This window comes from Cicer arietinum, chromosome 7, assembly GCF_000331145.2.
Source record: "Cicer arietinum cultivar CDC Frontier isolate Library 1 chromosome 7, Cicar.CDCFrontier_v2.0, whole genome shotgun sequence".
Taxonomy (NCBI): Eukaryota; Viridiplantae; Streptophyta; class Magnoliopsida; order Fabales; family Fabaceae; genus Cicer; species Cicer arietinum.
In genome coordinates, this window is record NC_021166.2 from 48,281,111 (window position 1) to 48,303,170 (window position 22,060).

The 22,060-nt window shown below is 32.5% G+C and overlaps 1 protein-coding gene across 3 annotated transcripts in view; it reads right to left on the reverse strand.

Moving 5' to 3' along the window:
• Positions 1-6,728, reverse strand: part of LOC101514528 (putative disease resistance RPP13-like protein 1) — a 16,046-nt gene extending 9,318 nt beyond the window's left edge. Inside the window, exons 1-3 of one of the 3 annotated variants that reach the window (XM_073370692.1) lie at positions 5,384-6,728; positions 2,839-5,218; positions 2,099-2,282 (exon numbers count right to left, since the gene is read on the reverse strand). In XM_073370692.1, the coding sequence (XP_073226793.1) occupies positions 2,897-5,218; positions 5,384-6,607 (3,546 nt within the window). In that variant the 5' untranslated portion in view covers positions 6,608-6,728 and the 3' untranslated portion in view covers positions 2,099-2,282; positions 2,839-2,896. Of the gene's footprint in view, positions 1-2,098; positions 2,283-2,838 lie in introns of all 3 variants that reach the window. The other 2 variants (XM_004510970.4, XM_027337165.2) reach the window with 2 other exon arrangements.
• Positions 6,729-22,060: the final 15,332 nt, after the last annotated feature.

A 22,060-nucleotide genomic window follows, 5' to 3' on the forward strand; every position in this document is an offset into this window, starting at 1 on the left:
CAGCGACACCGTTTTGTTGAGGGGTATGAGCACACGAAGTTTGATGGAGGATGCCTTGTGAAGTCAGAAAAGATTGAAAAGACGTAGACAAATATTCGTGAGCGTTATCACTTTGCAATATTTTTATCTGAGTATCAAATTGTGTGTTTATTTCTAAGCAAAAGGTTTGAAAAATTGAGAAAACATCTGAGCGGTTTTTCATTAAAAATATCCAAGTGCATCAGGAAAAATCATCAATAAAAGTAACAAAATATTGAAAACCCAAACATGAAACAACACGACTCGGACCCCAAATATCATAATGAACTAAAGCATAAGGAGATGCAGCTCTTTTATTGACTCTGTCAGGAAATAAACTCCTAGTATGTTTCCCGAACTGACATGGCTCACACTCTAAGGTAAACACTTTTGACAGACTCGAAACCATAAGATGCAACTTTTGAAGGCTAGGATAACTGAAACATTGATGGATAATATGTGGAGACTCGACGACGGAACATGCAATAGGCGTTGTAGGTGCCGAAAGGTAATGTAGGCCTTGAGACTCATGCCCTACTCCAATCATCGTCCCAGTACTTCGATCCTACACAAGAACATAACCATTAGCAAATGTAACAAAGTAAGGTAGGGTACGAGTGAGTTTACTGATGGATATTAAGTTAAATGGACAACTAGGGACATAAGCTACACAGGTCCCTTTATGGTCTTAAACAGACTCCTAGAGCTTGGTTTGGCAGATTCAGCTCGGTAGTACAAGAATTTGGTATGATTCGCAGTGAAGCCGATCACTCTGTATTTTATCATCACTCAGCTCAATGGTGCATCTATCTTATTGTTTACGTGGATGACATTGTTATAACAAGTAGTGATCAGCAAGGAATACTCCAGTTAAAACAACATCTCTCAAATAAATTTCAGACTAAAGCGAAAAGCAACTTATTACCAGACATATGATCAGAGGCACCTGACTCAAGTATCCAAGGTCCAAGTGAAGAAGATTGTGTAACAAAGGCAATAGGATTACCGATCTGAGCAACAGAGGTAACTTGTGTGGTAGTTTGCATTTGCGCCTTTAGCTTGATGTACTCATTATATTCTGTGGTAGAAAGCGTGACTTGGTCACTTGTGTCAAGGGCCTCAATTTGAGCAACATTGGCGACTCTAGGCTGTAGTTGATTAGCTTTGGTGCGACATTGTGCTTCAACGTGGCCAAAACGGTTGCAATAGTTGCAGTGGTAAGTCAGTTCTTAAATTCTCCTTGCCAAGAACATATGGATGCTGTAATCCGGATTCTTAAATACATCAAAAGTGCACCTGGAAAAGGTCTCATTTATGAAGACAGAGGACATACTCAAATAATTGGCTACTCAGATGCTGATTGGGCAGGCTCACCCATAGATAGACGATCAACTTCCGGGTATTGTGTACTCATAGGAGGAAATTTAATATCTTGGAAGAGTAAGAAACAAAATGTTGTAGCAAGATCCAGCGCTGAGGCAGAATACAGGGCCATGGCACTAGTAACATGTGAACTCATCTGGCTGAAACAGTTACTGAAAGAACTTCAATTTGAAGAGACCAGCACAATGACATTAATATGTGATAATCAAGCTGCATTGCACATTGCCTCGAATCCGGTTTTTCATGAGAGGACCAAGCATATTGAGATTGATTGCCATTTTGTTAGAGAAAAGATTGAATCAGGTGACATCATCACCAGCTTTGTCAAATCCAATGATCAGTTAGCAGATGTGTTTACAAAGTCATTGCGAGGTCCTAGAATTAGTTATATATGTAACAAGCTAGGTGCATTTGATTTATATGCTCCAGCTTGAGGGGGAGTGTTAAATACTATATTAGAATGTAAATAATATATATGGGCTGTAAGTATGTAAGTATTCTGGCCTGTTAGCATTACTGTAAATTAGGGTTATTTAATACCATGTGTCTATATAAAGAGATTCCGCTGTGTAGTTGAAACACACGGGTTATTCACAATATGTCTCTCAATACTCTTTATATTCAACAGGCATGATGATCAACGTTAGGTGAAAGAGAAGAAAAGATGTTGAAAAATCACCAGAAGTTGAAAAATGACCTTGGAATGTGCCGTAAGGCCCTGAGCGACGGCTGACTTTGAAAAATTGGTGGTCAGATGTGTCACCGAGCTCGCTGGAGTTTGGCAGCGCAAAAAAAACAACAACAAAAAATGTCACCGTGTTTGCCTGAGGGTTGCGCGGCGGTCTGTGGTGGTGGGTTGCACTAGAATAGTATACGCACAGCTGGAACACAGAATTTTGAAGGAGAAAAAAAAAAAAAAAAGGTTATGGCATAGTTGGAAAAGGCAGAGCAGCCCTAGGATGAACATGCTCTAATACCATGTAAAATATGTGATTTGTTGTGTTTCTTGCGTGTCTCAAACAAAACCACACACATTCTATTTATAATGAGATTACAATAATTACATTCAAATACAATAATTACATTCAAATACTAAGGACTTGTATTTGACTAGAAGTTCTACCATTGAACCTAGGAAATTGTACAGTTAAAAAATAATAAATCATACTTTGAATTCTACCAATATTAATCAATTTAGGTGTAACTTGTGTTGCTGCTGCTTCTGTTTGCTAACTAGAGAGAGGAATACTTCATGTAAAAAATATTTCTAATATTATTACAGACACTAATATGTTTTACAGACTACTTTACACCTAATTGGCCTGATTAATGGACCGAAACACAATTATTACACATAGTTTTTAAATTCAATTTAAAATATATATATATATATATATATATATATATATGCAGATATGTTTGAGCCAGAGTAGGTACCTAATCAAAATGGTAGAGCACAAGAGAATTGGTGAATGCCTCATAGAGAATTTGATGTTCATGTTATAATATCACTGTCAATTATTATACATGGAATGTGACGAATCTTCTCCCAATCTTCACCATTTGATTTCCGAAAACGGGGCTTGAGCAACGAACAATCACCCCAAATTTGTAGAGTTGAAATGGATTTAGGCAGACCCTCTTCAGGTAAGCATTGGAGTAAGGGGCAACTTGAAAGATACAAAGTTGTAAGAGATGAGAGATGACAGAGACCATTGTAATTCAGTTTTTTAAGATTTGGACACCAAGTGATGGATAGAGCAGTAAGAGAATGTGGAAGCAAGCCTTGATCAGGAAAACACTCCACGTCGACTTCTCCAATATACAAACGAAATAGAGAGGTAGTGGTTGCCAAAACACGTTTCATTGATGCCAAAAGTTTTGAACAATTGCGAAGATGCAGCTGTTTTAAGTTTGATGGCAAACCTCCACCAGATAACAACTCCAGTTTTGGACAATGCCTTACAAATAGATGACACATAGATGGAAGTAGAATTTGCATGCATTCAGGTAATGATTTCAAATTCTCTAATTTATAAAATTCACAAACTACTAGCTCAGGTGCATTTAGTCCTCCTCTTGGAAATGATACAAATTTAGAGCAATTGGATATTTGCAAAAGTTTGAGATTGTGAGTTTGTGATTGTGAAATCATCTCAAGATTAATACAGTCTCTAAACTGGAGCTCCTTGAGCTTTGGAAACAAATCAAGAGGAAATGTAGTTAGAGAGTCACAGCTATTCCAAATGTACAATCCTACAAGGAAATTGTAGCAACAATGTAATGGAATATTCATATTAGGACAATCAGTAATTTTAATTCTTTCAAGGGAGATATTGGATATGATTGGCTCAATCCTCTCAAGCAATGACAGTTCCATGTTGTATCCACCAATTTTGATAATTTTCAAAGTAGCTGGATGATAATCAAATTGCAGCTTTCCACAATCATTTAGATCTAATTCACGGATGATTAGAGTCCTAGGAATAGAAGCTACAAGTTGTTCACAATGAGAAATTTCTAGCATTGTTAAAAAAGGAAGTTTCTCTGGCAAAAAGTATCTTAGATTTGGACAATTTTTTATAGAAAGTTTTTGAAGAAATGGAAATGCATTTGTCGCTGTTTTGCATTCCCATTCTTCCCATTCCACCATATCCTCAAATTGTAAGGTTTCCAAGGATGAAAATGGAACATTTGAAGAGCTACTGCCATAAAACTCTGAGCCAATAACCACTACACCAGAGAGTCCTATAATGCACAGTTTCTTGAGAGATGGTAAAGTTCCAAGTGGAGGCAACAAGAGAAATTTTTCACAGTTACTCAACTTCAAGGAGACTAAATTAGATAGTGAACTATCTCCAAACCAATCTGGAAATCTTGTTCCGCCATAGCTTATAACTGATAGCTCCTTCAAGTGTTTTGAAGGTTGTAGCTTCTCAAGCACTTCCCTTTCTTGTTGTGAGTTTTCATTGTTTGCATTCCATTCTAACTCTAGCTTCACAAGGTGTATTTTATTTTTCAAATTGGCTGCTAATGCATCAAAGGGATTCACAATATTCTGCAACTCTGAAATTGATAGTGTTCCATGAAGATTGAGTTCACCTAACTGTTGAATATTAGACTCATTGCCTTTTCCTACACAGAATGAATTCAGCACTTGAAGATTCTTCAATTTTCCAAAATGAATTGGCATATTTCTCACCTTGGTTCCACTAAAATCAAGATAACGCATATTAGTAAGTTGATGAAAATTCAAAGGCAGCTCATCCAAAAATCGGCAATTCTTCAACTTCAATATTTGCAAGTTAAAAAGAAAACATATTGAATCAGGTAGCTTTTTTATGTTGGTATCGGAAAGGTCAAGATAACGGAGATGTTTAAGATTACCTATAGTGTCAGGAACTTCAATCATATTGTAATAACCAGACAAAGATAAAACACGTAAGAGCTTAAACTTGGGGAGCAAGTCATTCACCAAAGGACCAGACATCCAAAATTCATTAAGAAAAGATGGTAGATTGCACTTCCTGCTATATGGTAGAAATGAACGCAATCTTTCAGCCTTGCACAAGGCCTCAAACCTTTTAGAAGAATCATATCTATTTCTCAAAAAAGAAAAATGACGTGTAACTTTTGATATGTTTTGTGCTTCTTCAACTTCCAACCTAAAACAAAAATCACCACAGATATATTTTGCCAAATCACTAAGAAGGTCGTGCATTACAAAACACGTTTTGTCTTCGCTTGATTGTTGAAAAAATGACCTCGACAACAAATCATCAAAGTATTGTTCGCCAACTTCTTCCATACTCTTATTCTGTTGAGGACATTGTAGAAAATTTTCAGCCATCCATAATAAAGTTAAATGCTTCTTTTCAAACACAAAACCTTTTGGGAATAAAGAACAATAAGCAAAACATCTCTTCAGATGAGAAGGAAGGTGGTGATAGCTAAGTCTTAAAGCAGGGATGACATTGCTAACCTCTTCAGGTAAGTCCCATATCTCGCTTGCCAATATTATTTCCCATTCCACCAAAGATGATTTGGTGTATAAGAGACTTCCAATTGTTTTCAAAGCTAGAGGTAATCCTTTGCATTTTCCAGTTATCTTTTTACCAATCTCCTTCAACTCAGGATTCAATTGAGGATTTTCATCTTGGAATGCATGTTTAGCAAATAATAACCAGCTATGTTCTTCTTTTAATTGCTCTAGCTGGTGTATATGAGTGGATCGAATAGTTGAAGCAACTTTCAAACTGCGTGTAGTAACGATTATTTTGCTTTCTTGAGCTCCATATTTAAAAGGAGTTTGTAAAGTTTCCCATTGGTCATGTTTTTCGTTCCAAACATCATCCAAAACAAGAAGAAATCTCTTTCCTGTCAATTTTTCCTTCAACCTTTCTTGAACCATGTTTAGGTCTCTACTATCATCAGTTGACCTATTGATACCCTCAAGAATAGCTCTTGTAACCATGAAAACATCAAAATCGTCGGAAATACAAACCCAAGCTTTGATATCAAATTCATCTTCCATCTTTGAGTCATTGTATAAATGTTGAGCAAGTAAGGTCTTACCCATACCACCCATACCAACTATAGAAACTATTGAAAAATGATTTTCATTTTCAGATATCATCCAATCAAATATAATTTCTCTGTCAATATCTCTGCCATATAAAACAGTTTCGCCAAGCAAAGATGTTGATGGCAATTTTCGTGACACTTGACTACTCAATTGAACACCAAAACCACTACTAGATTCTTTCAAACCTAATATATCCTTTTTGCTAGCAAGAAATTCTAGATTATCAAGTACTTCTTGCATCTTTGATTCAATTTCTTTGTCAAATGAACTGAAAGAAACATTGAAGAAATTCCATACCTTGCTAGGACTAGACTGAGACTCAACTTCCCGCTTGCATCTGGAAACTTCAATGTCAATTTCATCTAACAAATCCTCTGCATCAAACACAGCATCTTTAACAGCATCAAGCCATGCTTTCACATGACGATTTATGATCTGCTTTTGCTCTGCATCATCAACCACAACATTGATCGATAGTAGCATGATGTTGAGCCTATTAAGAAGCTTCTCATTGAATTTTCTGCTTTGAAAGTATTCCACAACTTCAGATGAAGCCAACCTGTCAAATGCAACCTGAAGGGAAGCAGAAAGAAGAGCACTGCCAACAAATTCAACCGCCATGGCACAAAAGGAAGGAGCCTAATGAAAAATAATTAGGAACTATTGCAAATATGAGTTGCAGCTTATGCTTGTTACTAATTAGCAATTTTCTGAATGATGACTTTACATCATGGTTAGTAAATATATCATTATCTTTATATGTTTCTTTTTTTGTTAATTAAAAGTTTAGGCAAGTTGGTCTTGGGTCTCAAGCCTCAAGGCTCAAATAGTGCATACACACAGAAGTAGAGCTAGAAGTAGAGCTGTGCAAAAAATCCAGTTACGAGACCCAAATTCAAAATCGAATTTAAATTCATTTTAAATATTCGGTTAAAATCATATGGTTATAATTCAGTTTATTTATAAACTCATTGGATAACTACTTATGTTTTATATTTGGTTTTTATCCCTTACCAATATTTTATTAATTTTGAGATTTTATTTTTTGAAAAAAATTTAAAACTTTTTTTTCAAAAAAATATTGGAAAAAAAATTAAAAAAAAAACTTTTTTTTCTCAAAAATAATTTATATCGAATTTTTTCTCGAAAAGTTTGGTGAGAATTTTTTTTTAAAAAAAAATATCAAAAAAATTGATTTTTTAAATAACCGATTTTTAAACTATGAATAAATAATTTTTAAAAAAATAATCAAATTTTAACCGATTTTGAAGAAAAAAAAATCAATTTTAAAATCGGTTATTTAACCATAACCAATTTTACAATTGATTTTATAACCGGTTTTAAACCAAATAATGAATTTAGTTATAAATCTAAATCCATATATTAATTTTAACATAAATATGGTTTGATTTTTTAAAAAAACTAACCATGAACGGCCCTAGACAGAAGTACTTACATGTTACTCATCAACGAAAAATTTGAGTTGAATTCTTACCGACCGAACCAACCTACGTTGGTGCCAACCAATGAGTGGAAACTTCCAAAAAAAGAAAATATATAGTAAAAAATGATGTATAAAGTCATGAATGGCAAATTGGCAATCAACGATGTAGGCTTAGAAATTTCATGGTGGGTTGTTGGGACATTTTCTAGCTTCAATTTCATTAAATCTGCCACTATTTTCTAAAATTTCAACAATTACATCATTTTAAATGTTTTATTTGTTTGTTTTCTTTGTCTCAAATTATGTCATATGATAATATCAATATAACACTAATTACTTTTTTCATTAAGATACTTTTATTTATTTTATTTTAATTCATTAAACTTATCCAATAACTACAATTGATAAGAGAAATTAAGTAAATAAAACTTATTTTATCATTTAAATCAACACAACTAATCATTTTATTAAGAATTGAGTGCAATTCAAATAAGACATTTAAAATAAGATTTATATAGATTTGATTTTGCTTTTGTATTGAGGAAACAAATTTTTAGTTTAAACTAATTTGGTGGAAAGAGAGGATTCAATGAGTTACCTTTGATCCAAGCGATGTTTCCTTCCCCTTTTATCTTCTCAATTCATTGACCTTTGTACTAAAGGTTTCTACTGCAACATGCACCAATAGCTACTACAATTATGAGAAACTTCCATAACAACTTCCCCTTTTCTCTTCTAGCTAATAATCTTACAATTTTAGAAACTAACCACTAAATTTATTAAAATTTTATGAAATATATTTCTTATAAGTTCCTAATTCATGAAAAAGTTTTTTAAGAAAATAAAATTACAATGTTAGAATATTTTTTAGTTAAAAATGCAACTTAGACGTATGGAAAATATATGGTTAATTTGAATCATATCTATTAATAGAACTACATTGCATTGAAAAAAAATCAAACCAATTAAATAATTTATAGAATAAATCAGATATGTAAAACAATTCAGTTAATTAATTTAAAAATCAGTTTAATAATTTTACAACTTTTTAAACTTCAATTAATTGTTTTTCTTTACTATTTATTTTTCTCAAAAAAAAAATATATAACTTGAAAAAATTTTAAAAAATCAAAATTATTTTTGATTTTTTTTCAAAAAATAATCGAAATTTATTTTTGAAAAAAAAGTTTTACCGATAAATTTTTTATATCTATTTTTCTCAAAAAAAATTAAAAATTCTTTTCTTGACAAAATTTTGCTAACAGAATTTCAAAAAAAAGTTTAAAAAATAATCGAATTTTTTATCTTGAAAAAATTTTTTATTGGGATATTGTTTATATCTATTTTGCTCGAAAAAATTTGATATTTTTTTTCAAAAGAATTTTAAAATTATTTCTTTCAAGAATTAGTTTGAAATCTATTTTAAATAAAAATTTATTTATATTTATAAATCAGATTTAAATCGATTCAGAAGTGGATCAGAATTTAATTTAAAAATGATTTTCAAAAACTAAATTAAACCATTGGTGTAATATTTTTATCCTATAAATACCCTACTAGTGGGTAGCTTTCAACAAATACACAAAGACTAAATAAATCCTTTAATTTTTTTTTCATTTCAACTAGTCCTTTAATTATTATTTGTAACAAGTTAGTAACTCTATAAACCCGGACCACATGATTAATCTTTTAAACACATTTTGTTACAAAAATGCTTTCATGCAATTTTAGTATGTATTTGGATTAATGTTTATAAATGTATTTTTGATTAAATTTTATTTTATAAAAATATTTTTAATTAAAGTTAAGTTTTCTTTAACATAATTTATTGTTAGATTTTTTTTCTTCTACGTCATTTTATAAAATGAAATTTGTTTGAATTATATAATTAAATATACTTTTAAATGTGTATTTATTAAAAAGGATATATATTTTATTATAATATAATGTACAGTTAATGACATAAGAAGTTATTTTTATACTTCTAAACGTGAAATAAATTCAAAAATATATATTATGTTACTTTTGTCTAAATGTAGATTTGGAACAAAATTAAGTTTATAAAATTAATTTTCAATAAAACTCAAACATGATGTCAATCGACTTTTCTATTACAAAATTATATTTAAAGTTACAAATAAAAAAGCAAACATGGTTTTAACCATCAACTACAAACAAAATTTTTGTTGTGTTCAAGAATAGAAGAGAGAAAGACGTGCCACTATATTGATTTTTCCACTTATGCCCTCTTCTCTTTTTGGATTACGTACTAGTTTAGAACATAACTATTAACCACACATCCCAAATAAACATAAACTTATAAAAGTCGATAGTTTTGAAAATTATAATTAAATTTTATTATACTAGTATTTTAAATTATCAAATCAAATAAACTGAAACTTATAATTTAATTAATTGAAAATAATTAAATTGGTTTAAGTAATTTAATTACTTAAATTATATTAATTGAAAATTGAAAATAAAATAAAATAATTGAGAGATTAATGATAATTTTTCTTTTAAAGAGGTATTTTTGTACTTTTAAAATAATCAATAATTTTATCTCTTTTGTTTCTCTTAAACTAAATAACACATCAAATTTACTCTATTTTTATTAATTTTTTTCTCTCCTTCTACACTGTTTCTTACATCTTTCTCTCTTTTCAATTTTTTATCTCAATCAATCACACCTTAGTGATCAACTATATAATCCGTTTGAATTATGTAAATGATCATTTTTGAACGTTCAATTTTGAATCTTTGAACAATAAGTAAGTTTTATTGCAATGGAAAATAACAAAGCAAGTTATTGTACCCAAAAAATAAATAGGGTAAGTTATCTCGTACAATTAACATTTTAAGAAAAACTAATTGATACAAATCAAAGATAAACAAAACACAAGAATTGTACTTTAATTAATTTGCATTTACCTTTTCAACCTTCTAATCATTTCTATATTAATATATTGCCCATGTTTGGTTAGTTTTAAAGACCTTTGTCAAAATTGTGTTTTCGGGGTCATAAGATACAACTGACTTCTTAACTTTTACTTCCATCCTCAACCATATTTAAGTCTACTAATACCCGTTCATCATTAGTTGCATCTAAAAATAATTATATTTTAGTGTTATAGCATCTCACACTGTAAATTCAATATAAATTAATTAAATAAAATTTAAAGTTTTATTTTTTATTATTTAACTTTTAAAGAATTATATTAAATTCTACGACTTTAATTTATAAATTAATATTTTATTTATATACAATTTATTACAATTTAAAATATTGATTTATATATTTTAAATAACATTATTATATATTATTTTAATTTTAATTTAAAATAAAATAAATTTTTATCATAATAATAAAAATTAAATATTAAATATATGACATGACATAGTTACTCTAGTCTACCCATCGATGCTTTTAAAATCTTACCAGCAAAATTTTAACATCAATACCTATACGAGGGACGGGTGCCTAGTTGGTATTTTATATTAAATTGTTTCGTTAGTTGGTATTTTATATTAGATTGTTTTGAAATTTAAACAAAAAAAAAAAATTTTATTTAGTATTGATAATATTTGTTCTGCATTTTTTATATTTATTAATTACAAAGATTTGTCTTATATTATTTAAAATTTATAAATGATAATATTTATTTTGTATTTTTTTATGTATCAATGGTAAATATTTATTCAGTGATTTTTTTAAATTTATCACTAATAAATATTTATTTTAGTTTTTTTAATACTTATCAATGACGGATATTTGGTCGGTATTTTTTAATATTTATTAATAACAAATATTTGTCATGTATTTTTATGTATTATTTGTCTCATGTTTTTTATATTCGTCGTAGGTAAATTGTGTCTCGTCTTTTTTTTATGCATCAGTTATAAATATTTATCTAGTGTGTTTTTAATATTTATCAATGACAAATATATGTTTCATTTTTATTTTTCTCCAATGGTTGAAATTGAAGGGGCAGTTTCGATTTTTTTAATATTGGTTTTTTGCAATTAGTTCCTGAGAAATTTTGAGTCACAATTAAGTCCTTCAAAAATTAATAACACATTTTAATCTTTAAGAAAAATAAATCAGAACAATTTAGTTATTTGCTTAATTTAGAGAAAAATAAATCCTAGTGTTATTTCATCTAGAGAAACCACATGTGTAAGATAGAAACTCTTTTGATTCTATAGTACTTTACGATTCTGAAGGTATGACTTTCGACGTCTCTGTCGTTTGTTTCAGAGAAACTGTATTTTCTTCTTCATTCTCATGTTTTTCTTCGTCCCCCTCGCGTTTATGAAGGTGCGTTATTATTCTTCTTGTTCGCGTTTTTGATTGTGCGATTTCATGTACTGTATATAAAGGATGCCGTTGTGGTTCAATTTAGATATTATTGACGTTGTTTTTTAAATTATATTATAATTTAGTGAATTTTTTGTTGCAGAGATTAAATTGTTCATTTAATTATTGTCAAGGACTAAATTGTCTTTTTTTAATTTTTGTCAAATACCTAATTGTCATTTTTTTTATATAAATTATACGTAAGAAAATGAAGCTAACGAGTCATCGGACAAGTTAATAAAAAAAATTCAATTTTTTAAATGTGGTTTACATAAAAACTAATTTGACTTAGTTTATTTTTTTGATTGACTAAAAGGTACTTTTATTTTTTAAAAAAACTAAAATGAATTTTTAAGAATTTCTCAAAGATCAAAATTGTTTGTACTCTTTTTTATTACAAGATAGTGATTTATTTGTGTTGAGACAAAATCTCTCAAATGATTTTAATGATAACAAAATTACTTAAGAGATTATGATTGTGGTTAATGACTAACATGTGCTCTTGAGTGTATTCATATAAGATAATAGGTTATTAATCATTAAGGCAAAAGGAAGGAAAATATGATTCTGGCCTGAGGATGGAAAACCACGTGAGGATGGCATATGATCAAGAAAACCACGTGAGGATGGGCTGCAAAGTGGAAAATCTCCAGATCTTCCCAAGTTATGACCTCACCAGTACAAATGCTTTTATTCATTAAAGAAATGAACAATAAAGTCAAAGAATGAATAAGTAAAAGTATTTGAAAATAAAGAAGTTGGAAGGCCAAAAAGAAAAGGACAAGAACAACTAGATCTAAGTCTAAAAAGATGATAGATTAGGCTAAGTTGAAAGCAACCCATCAAGCATGTGCAAACGCTAAAATCTAAACATTTATTGGGCTTGCACGTTTTAATACATGAAGAAGTCAAGTTAACAAAAGGAAACTTTAAACAAGCCAAAAATGGAAGATCACATGTGCTGCCAGATCTGATCATCAGACTGAGTATGACAGTCCTATGTCATAGGGTGGCTTTTTCTCTCTTGTCAACATCACCTCAAAAGTTTAAATCAACCTAGTCCTTAAAGTTTTCTGAAAAGGTTACAGCTCACATGGTCAAAGAAACAGCTTTGAACTCTTGATAGAAGAGAATAGGCAAAGACATCTCAAAATCAAGTTTCAATGAAGCTGGCCTGCATAACGTGAGGATGGGTTCTGCTTGGCCTAACAAGCTGAATGGCAGTTCTGTAATTATGATGGAAAACCTTGGATCCTTTGAAAAATGATTTCCAACGGTCATCAAAGAGCTTGGACCTCTATAAAATACAGCAAGCTTTTCATCATAAAACACACAACACAATTGCATAAAAAGATCAAGCATCTTAAAGCTATCAAGAGCAAATCACATCCTCACTTCTTACTTTCTTTGATCCAACACTATATCTTTGTATATCATTTGAGAAAGTATTAAGTATCAATCACTCTCATACTACTTTGTAATTTCCTAGTGAGTGAAGCTTGGAAATATTTGAAAATTGATTATAAGCTTGGTGAAGCTAAAGAATACACAGTTTGTAATCATCCTCAGAGTGAGGTTGATCTGTTTGAAAGTTAGTGAAATCTCACAAGGGTGTGAGGACTGGACGTAGCCATCTTTGGGTGAACCAGTATAAAATTGTGTGTGTCTCTCTCATATTCTTCTTTTACTCTTTTGCTTAAGTTAAAACTAAAGGGTTGAAAAAAGGTAAGATGAGGCTATTTCTCATATCACAAGACAACAACATGTGGTCTGTGGTGGAAAATGGAGATCATGTCATCAGGACCAACAACGCAGATGCAACCTCCGATGAGAAACCTCAAGCACAATGGACGGCTGATGAAAATGCAAAGGTACTCCTAAACTCTAAAGCTCATTTATTTCTAACGTGTGCTTTGTGCAGGGAAGAGTATGACAGAGTTGAAGAATGCAAAAACGCTAAAGAGCTATGGGATACTCTAAGAATTCATCATGAAGGATCAAGTCATGTAAAAGAAGCAAGGATAGATATGGGAGTAAGGGATTTCGAACTATTCGAAATGAAGGAGGATGAAACCATTGATGAAATGTTCTCAAGGTTAACCATCATATTGAATAACTTGAGATCTCTTGGGAAGGTATACTCCGTTCAAGAAAGGATAAGAAAAATTCTAAGGAGTTTACCAAAAGAATGGAGGCCGATGGTAACTGCCATTACAGAAGCAAGAGATTTGACCAACATGAAATTAGAAGATTTGGTTGGAACTCTAAGAGCTCATGAACCATTGTTGTTGGCTGATAAACCAAACAAAAAGGGAAGAATGATTGCTCTAAAAACCAACCAAACAGAAAGCTCATCCTCCAAGAAGAATGAAGATGTCATAACAAAGGAAAACGCAAAGTATCCTCTGTCAGAGGATGAGGATGACCTCGTTCTGATTTCCAGAAATATCCAGAGGATGTTAAACAAAAGAGGACAGAATAGATGACCCCCTCAAAAAGAAAAAATTGACAAAAGTCAAATAACTTCTTATGGATGCAATAAGATGGGACACTATAAAACTGAGTGTCCTCTCAACAAAAGGAACTCTAGAAAATTCCCATACAAAAACAAATCCATGATGATCACTTGGGATGATAGTGATGAGTCATCCTCGGAGCAAGAAAAGGAAGAAGAGGCCAACCTATGTCTCATGGCAAAATCAGAAAATGACAAGGTAAGTATTTCTGATCTATGTCCCAATTGTGAAAAATTAGAAGTTGAATTTGATAGCCTTTTAAATGACTCATACACTTTATCTCAAAAATGCATGTTTCAAAAAAATCAACTTGTTGAGATAAAGAAACAAAATGATGAGCTACAGAAAAAGAATGATGAATATGTTAAAATCATTCAAGATTTGCAGCAATCTCACTTTCAAAATTCTGAGAAACAAAAAATTCTTGAAACGCATCCTCCTGACGAGGATACAGAAAAGGAAATTTTGAAAACTGAGGTTAGGGAACTAAAAAATGATATTTCCATCTTTGTCAAATCTACAGAAACATTTCAAAAGATAATGGGGTCTCAATCTGGAATATTTGACAAGGCTGGAATTGGTTTTAAAAGCTCTCAAAAACAAAAATTATATGAAAAATTTTTCTTGCCTAAAAAACGAGAGGATAGGCCTAAATGCACCTTTTGCAAAAAACTTGGGCATACTTCCAAAATTTGTCATGTTAAGAAGAAAGCTAACAATGTAAAGTCAGCATGCTCATTCTGTGGTAAACATGGGAACCATGATTCTATTTGCCATCATAAAAGGAATATCCTCAAAAGAGGAAAAACTAACCAACAAGGACCCAAAGCTATATGGGTACCTAAGTCTCTTTTAAACTCTAAAACAGGTTCATCCTCTAATCAACAAAAGAAAGCCTTGGTACTTGGACAGTGGTTGCTCAAGGCATATGACGGGAGATAAGCACTGCTTCATGTCTTTGGAGATAAAGGATGGAGGATCAGTCACATTTGGTAATAATGATAAAGCTCAAATAAAAGGAACAGGTATTATTGGTAAGAATAATTCTGCAAAAATTGAAAATGTTCAATATGTGGATGGCTTGAAACATAACTTGCTAAGTATTAGTCAATTGTGCGATAGTGGTTTTGAAGTTATTTTTAAGCCAACTCTATGTGAGGTTAAACACTCATCCTCGGGTAGAGTTTTCTTTTCCGGTTTTAGAAAAAAGAATTTATATGAACTTTATCTTGATGATTTACCTACTGAATCTTGTTTTGTTTCCATTGAAAAAGATAAATGGATTTGGCACAAACGAGCCGGTCACACAAGCTTAAACACTATTTCTAAATTAGCAAATTTAGAATTAGTAAAAGGTCTTCCAAAAATTAATTTTGAAAAAGACAAAGTTTGTGAAGCTTGTGTGAAAGGAAAACAAGTTAAAAGTAGTTTTCACTCTAAAAACTTTGTTTCAACAAATCATCCTCTTGAACTCATTCACATTGATCTCTTTGGTCCTATCAAAACTCCAAGTCTTAGTGGAAAAAGATATGGCTTTGTACTTGTTGATGATTTTTCCCGTTTTACTTGGGTTCTATTTTTAAAACACAAAGATGAAGCCTTTGAGGCATTCCACCATTTTTGCAAAAAGATTCAAAATGAAAAAGGTTCAAAAATTGTCTCGGTGAGAAGTGACCATGGAGGTGAATTTGAAAATGAATCTTTTAAAAATCTTTGTGAAGAAAATGGTATTTCTCACAACTTTTCTTGTCCAAGAACTCCCCAACAAAATGGGGTTGTTGAAAGGAAAAATAGGACTTTACAAGAAATGGCTAGAACTATTTTAAATGAAGCCAACATTGAAAAATATTTTTGGGCCGAAGCCATTAATACCGCTTGTTATATTTCAAATCGTACATCCATTAGAAAAATTTTGAACAAAACTCCATATGAATTATGGAAAGGGAGAAAACCAAATATTTCCTATTTTCACATATTTGGGTGTTATTGCTACATTCTAAATAATAAAGAAAATTTGGGAAAGTTTGATCCAAAATCTGATAAAGGAATTTTTCTAGGATACTCCACAACGTCAAAAGGTTATAGAATATATAATCTTAGGACTCAAACTGTGGAGGAATCCATGCATGTTATTTTTGATGAGTTTGATGACTTGTGTTTAGAGAAAAAGGATAAAAAATCATCCTCTCAAGTACCTGGTCCTCACGCAGAGGATGAGTCTGACCCAACCTCTCAGCAACTTCCAAGAGGATGGAAAACAGTCACGCATCATCCTCTAGATCTAGTCATTGGAAATACTGAAGATGGTGTGAGAACCAGAAACTCTCTAAGGGAAAATACTACCAACATGGCCATGATATCACAAGTTTGATGTAGCTAAATATCACTAGAAGGGGGGGTTGAATAGGGTTTTGCTGTTTAAAAATAAATTCTAAGTGTTTTAAAAACTATCCTCTCGTTGAGGATGGCTAGCTCGAGGATGGGATTTTTCAAATCGTTAGATCAAAGTTGAGCAATAGAGTAGGAGCAGAATATGAGGGACACACACACAATTTTATACTGGTTCACCCAAAGATGGCTACGTCCAGTCCTCACACCCTTGTGAGTTTTCACTAACTTTCAAACAGATCGATCCTCAACCCGAGGATGATTACAAATTGTGTATTATCAAGCTTCACCAAGCTTACAATCAGATTTCAAATATTTTCCAGTGTACCCCACTTGGAAATTACAGTGTGATAAGAGAGTGATTGATTCTAAATACTTTCTCAAAAGATAAACAAAGATCTAATGTAGGATTTGTAGAAAGTATGAAGATATAAAGTGTTGCTTCTTGAAAGCTTTAAGATCAATGATCTTTTTTAATGCAATGTGTTGTGTTGTTGATGAAGATCAACTTGCTGCCATTTATAGAGTTCTTTAGGTTGCTTTCACTTTTGTTGGCATATCCTCTACATACTAGATCTAGCCATATTCACCTTTTTCTTTTGACCTTTTGACTCTTACTTTTGAATGCTTTGTTTATTCATGTTTAACATTGTTATGCATTTGAATAAACACATTTGTTCTGGTGAGAGATCAGATTGTCCAAATCTGGAGTTTTTCAACTTGCAGCCCATCCTCCTCACGTTTGCAGCAATTTCCATCCTCACGTTTGCAGCAATTTTCATCCTCACGTTTGCAGCAATTTCCATCCTCACGTTTGCAGCAATTTCCATCCTCACGTGGGTTTTCCATCCTTAGGCCAAAATCACTTTTTCTTTCTTTTTGCCTTAATGATTAATAACCTATTATCTTATATGAATACAGTCAAGAGCACATGTTAGTCATTAACCACAATCATAATCTCTTAAGTAATTTTGTTATCATTAAAATCATTTGAGAGATTTTGTCTCAACAAAGTTGAACAACCCAAGACAATTGATCAAGCTATTGGTGACAAATCATGGGTTGAAGCTATGATGGAAGAACTCTCACAATTTGAAAGAAACAAGGTATGGAATCTTGTACCCCATCCTCTGGACAAATCTATTATTAGAACTAAATGGATATTTAGAAACAAACTAAATGAGGATGGAGAAGTCATTAGAAATAAAGCAAGACTAGTGGCACAAGGGTACAATCAACAAGAAGGAATAGATTATGATGAAACGTTTGCACCCGTAGCAAGACTTGAAGCAATAAGAATCCTCTTAGCTTATGCTACTCATAAAGGTATAAAACTATTTCAAATGGATGTGAAAAGTGCCTTTTTGAATGGGTTCTAAAATGAAGAAGTGTATGTTCGTCAACCTCCTGGGTTTGAGGATGAGAAGTGGCCAAACCATGTGTTCAAACTCTCTAAAGCTCTTTATGGTGTAAAGCAAGCTCCTAGAGCTTGGTATGAGAGGTTAAGCTCTTTTTTAAAAGAAAATGGATTTATTAGAGGACAGATTGATACTACTCTTTTCAAAAAGACACTTGAAAATGATTTATTAATTGTTCAAATTTATGTCGATGACATAATCTTTGGATCCACAAATGAAAAGATGTGTAAAGATTTCTCAAATCTCATGCAAAGTGAGTTTGAGATGAGTATGATGGGAGAATTAAAATTCTTCCTTGGTTTGCAAATCAAACAAAGAGATGATGGCATCTTCATATCTCAAGAAAAATACACCAAGGATCTACTCAACAAATACAAAATGAGTTCAGCCAAAAGTATGGGAACCCCTATGCATCCTTCCTCCATACTTCACAAAGATGATGAAGGAACTCCAATATCTGAAAAAGAGTATAGAGGGATGATTGGATCCTTGCTATATTATTTTTATATCACAAGAAAAATACACCAAGGATTTGCTCAAAAAATATAACATGAGTTCAGCCAAGAGTATGGGAACTCCTATGCACCCATCCTCCATACTCCACAAAGATGATGAAGGAACTCCAATATCTTAAAAGGAGTACACAGGAACGATAGGATCATTGTTATATTTAACAGCCAGCAAACCGGACATAGTCTTTGTAGTCGGTCTTTGTGCAAGATTTCAATCATCTCCTAAAGAATCCCATCTCACTGCAATCAAAAGGATTTTTAGATACCTTTTTGGCACTATAAATCTGGGAATTTGGTACAAGAAATGTTCCAATCTTGACCTCATAGCTTATTGTGATGCCGACTACGCGGGTGACAAAGTTGAAAGAAAAAGCACAAGTGGTGCTTGCCAATTTTTGGGTAAATCCCTAATAAGTTGGTCATGCAAAAAACAAAGTACCATTGCTCTTTCAACTACTAAAGCAAAGTATGTATCATCCGCTCAATGTTGCTCACAACTGCTCTGGATAAAAAATCAGCTTGAGGATTACTCGCTAAGGTACGCAAAAATTCCCATCCTCTGTGAAGTTGGTCCTGCAAAAAATAAAGTACTATTGCTCTTTCAACTACTGAAGCAGAATATGTATCAGCCGCTCAATGTTGCTCACAACTACTGTGAATAAAAAATCAGCTTGAGGATTACTCGCTAAGGTACGCAAAAATTATCATCCTCTGTGATAATACAAGTGCAATAAATCTTTCTAAAAATCCCATTCAACAGTCAAGATCTAAGCACATTGAAATTAAACATCATTTTATAAGAGATCATGTGCAAAAAGGGGATTTAGAACTGATTTTTAATGACACTGAAAATCAATTAGCAGATATTTTTACCAAACCTCTCCAAGAGGATAAGTTCAAAAAGATCTTGGATGAACTTTCAATTCTTAATTTGTCTAAAATTAATTGATTTATCTTGGTTATGTTCCTTTATTATATTATTATAATTTCTATTAAATAATAATTCAAAAATATTTGTTGTTCTATTTAAAAAAGTATATGCATTTTTAGTTAAACCTGTGAGGATAGCAAAACCACCAGAGGATGGAATGTCCTTATTGGTGTAACTTCACGTGACATGTCAACCTAGGAAGAGAGCACGCGCCCTTCTCTCTCATTGGGCAGTACGCGTGGCGCATGCCTCCGTACTTCACGCCATGCATTTAATGCAGAACGGCTACATGTCTCATCCATCATCACGCTAGTTTTCTAGGCTACGACGCATTTAATTTTTTTTTTCTTTCTCTCACACGTTTCCTCCCACGCTCATCTGCACATCTTCCTTCCTCTTCCTTAATCTTCCATCCTCTATCATTCTCACTCATCTCCCAACTATTCTAAAAACACCTCTTTACCCATAAATTGTTTCCCACACCAGTTTTTTCAATGGCTCGAACCAAAGTCAGTGCTAAATGAAAAATCAACCATCAAGAACCAGAAGAGAATCAAGAGGTTTATTCTAGCACTGATTTAGATTATCATGAAGAAACCCAATCTGAAGGAACCTTTTTGAACACCATCCCTTCTTCTCAACCTTCCAAAAGTTCCTCTTCTCCCTCTTTCACTAAAAAACCTGCTAAAAACTCATCCTCATCAACTCCAATCAGGCGTTCCTCCAGAATCATATCTGGAGCCGTTTCATCAAAAAAAGGCGATCCCTCAAGATAATATTGTTCATATCATCCACTCTGATGATTCAGAGACAACTCTCTCTGTTGAACCTCCACAACAGCCTCCTCCTAAGAAATCCATATCCAAAGCCTCAACTCCCAAAAAGGTTAAACCATTTTCTCCAAAACCCCCATCCTCATCGCTCAAAATTTCTGATATTACCTCATTGTTTGATTCGGCTGATATAGAAAACAATTATGTTTTGAAGTGGCAAAACAAATCTGTTATAAATGGTAAAATCATTGATCTTACTGACATCAAACAAGGTGGATTTAATGTGGAAGAAATGATTGAACAACTCGGATGGACTTCATTCTTCAAAATCGATGAGCCTCAATATCCTCGCCTAGTACGGGCATTTTATGCTGCTGCAAATGGCTCAAAGTACTCCACTAGTTTTAGTATGGTATTGAAAGGAGTTCATATGGAAATAAATCCCATCATACTGTGTCAAATTCTTGACATACGTGATGAAGGAGCCGACCACTTACCGGAAAGGTGGCATTCTCGAGCTTTAATCACCAGGACCTCTGTTCTTGAAGAATTACTCATCAAACCACCAAAACCATTAGTGGCCTCAAATCTATGTCCAATATGTCGTATACTCCACAACATATGTGTTCACTCAATTGCACCCCGGGCTGGCAGCTTTGAGAAAGTCACAGAACTTGATATCATGATCATCCATTATTTAGTGACTGTCTCCCCTCTTCACTTAGGTAATGTGATTTTTTGGTTTATGCTGAATGTTGTTTTGATGGGAAGATTTTCTCCCTATGGAATTCTACTCACTAAGGTTTTCAAATTCTTCAAAATCCCACTCGAAGATGAACCTTCCATCAAATTCAATAACACATTTCCACTCAAGAATATTAAACAAATGAAGTTTAAGCATGAAAATCTCCCTGCCTCCAAGAAAAGGAAAGTACGAGAGTCCTTTACTCCCTCTCAGAAATCTGAAAAAAACACCATTCAACCACCACCTAAGGAAACACTATCACCACTCATTCAAGAACCTACCTCTCCATTGCGTCACTCTCCTGATCTTACTCCGAACGCACTTGTCCAACCATCTCCTCCTCATGAAGCCGATCCACTCCCTAAGGATACCTTTACACCAACTCCTCTTCAAAATATGGAAGAAGGCGAGGAGTTATATTTGTTGAGACAAACTCTCTATTTTAAAGTTTTGATGAAAATAAACAAAGGTTAATTAAGAATGTTAATTATGATTCTAAATGTTATGTTAATTTAACTTGTGTTTTTGAGTGGATTTAATTAAGAGCAGAATCAAGCAAATACAAGAAAAGACAACAACAAGATCATTCTGCATCATAACAGAGAATGATCTTCAGCTTCAACAAATTATCCATCACAGCAAGTTGGTCAAATCTTTTCTATCCCCGTGATAAAAAATCTGCTCTGGAAATCATTCATATCTAACAAGTACATGGCAAGGAACAAGTACAAATAATCCAGACTCAAAAAGGATATTTGATCGCAAAGATCAAAGAGTTCAAAGATGGACAAAAGTCATGACGGCTTAAGAACTCCAAAATTCAAATGTCAAGAAAACTTGATCAAACTGGGTATATGACAAGACAAGAACAAAAGAAATACAGAACGTTTAAAACGGGAACTCCAGAATGATTATTGAAGCTCAAGAAAGTTCAAACTGATAAAACCAAGAACGTTAATCATTCTCCGTTTTTCTGCAATCAACAGCAGC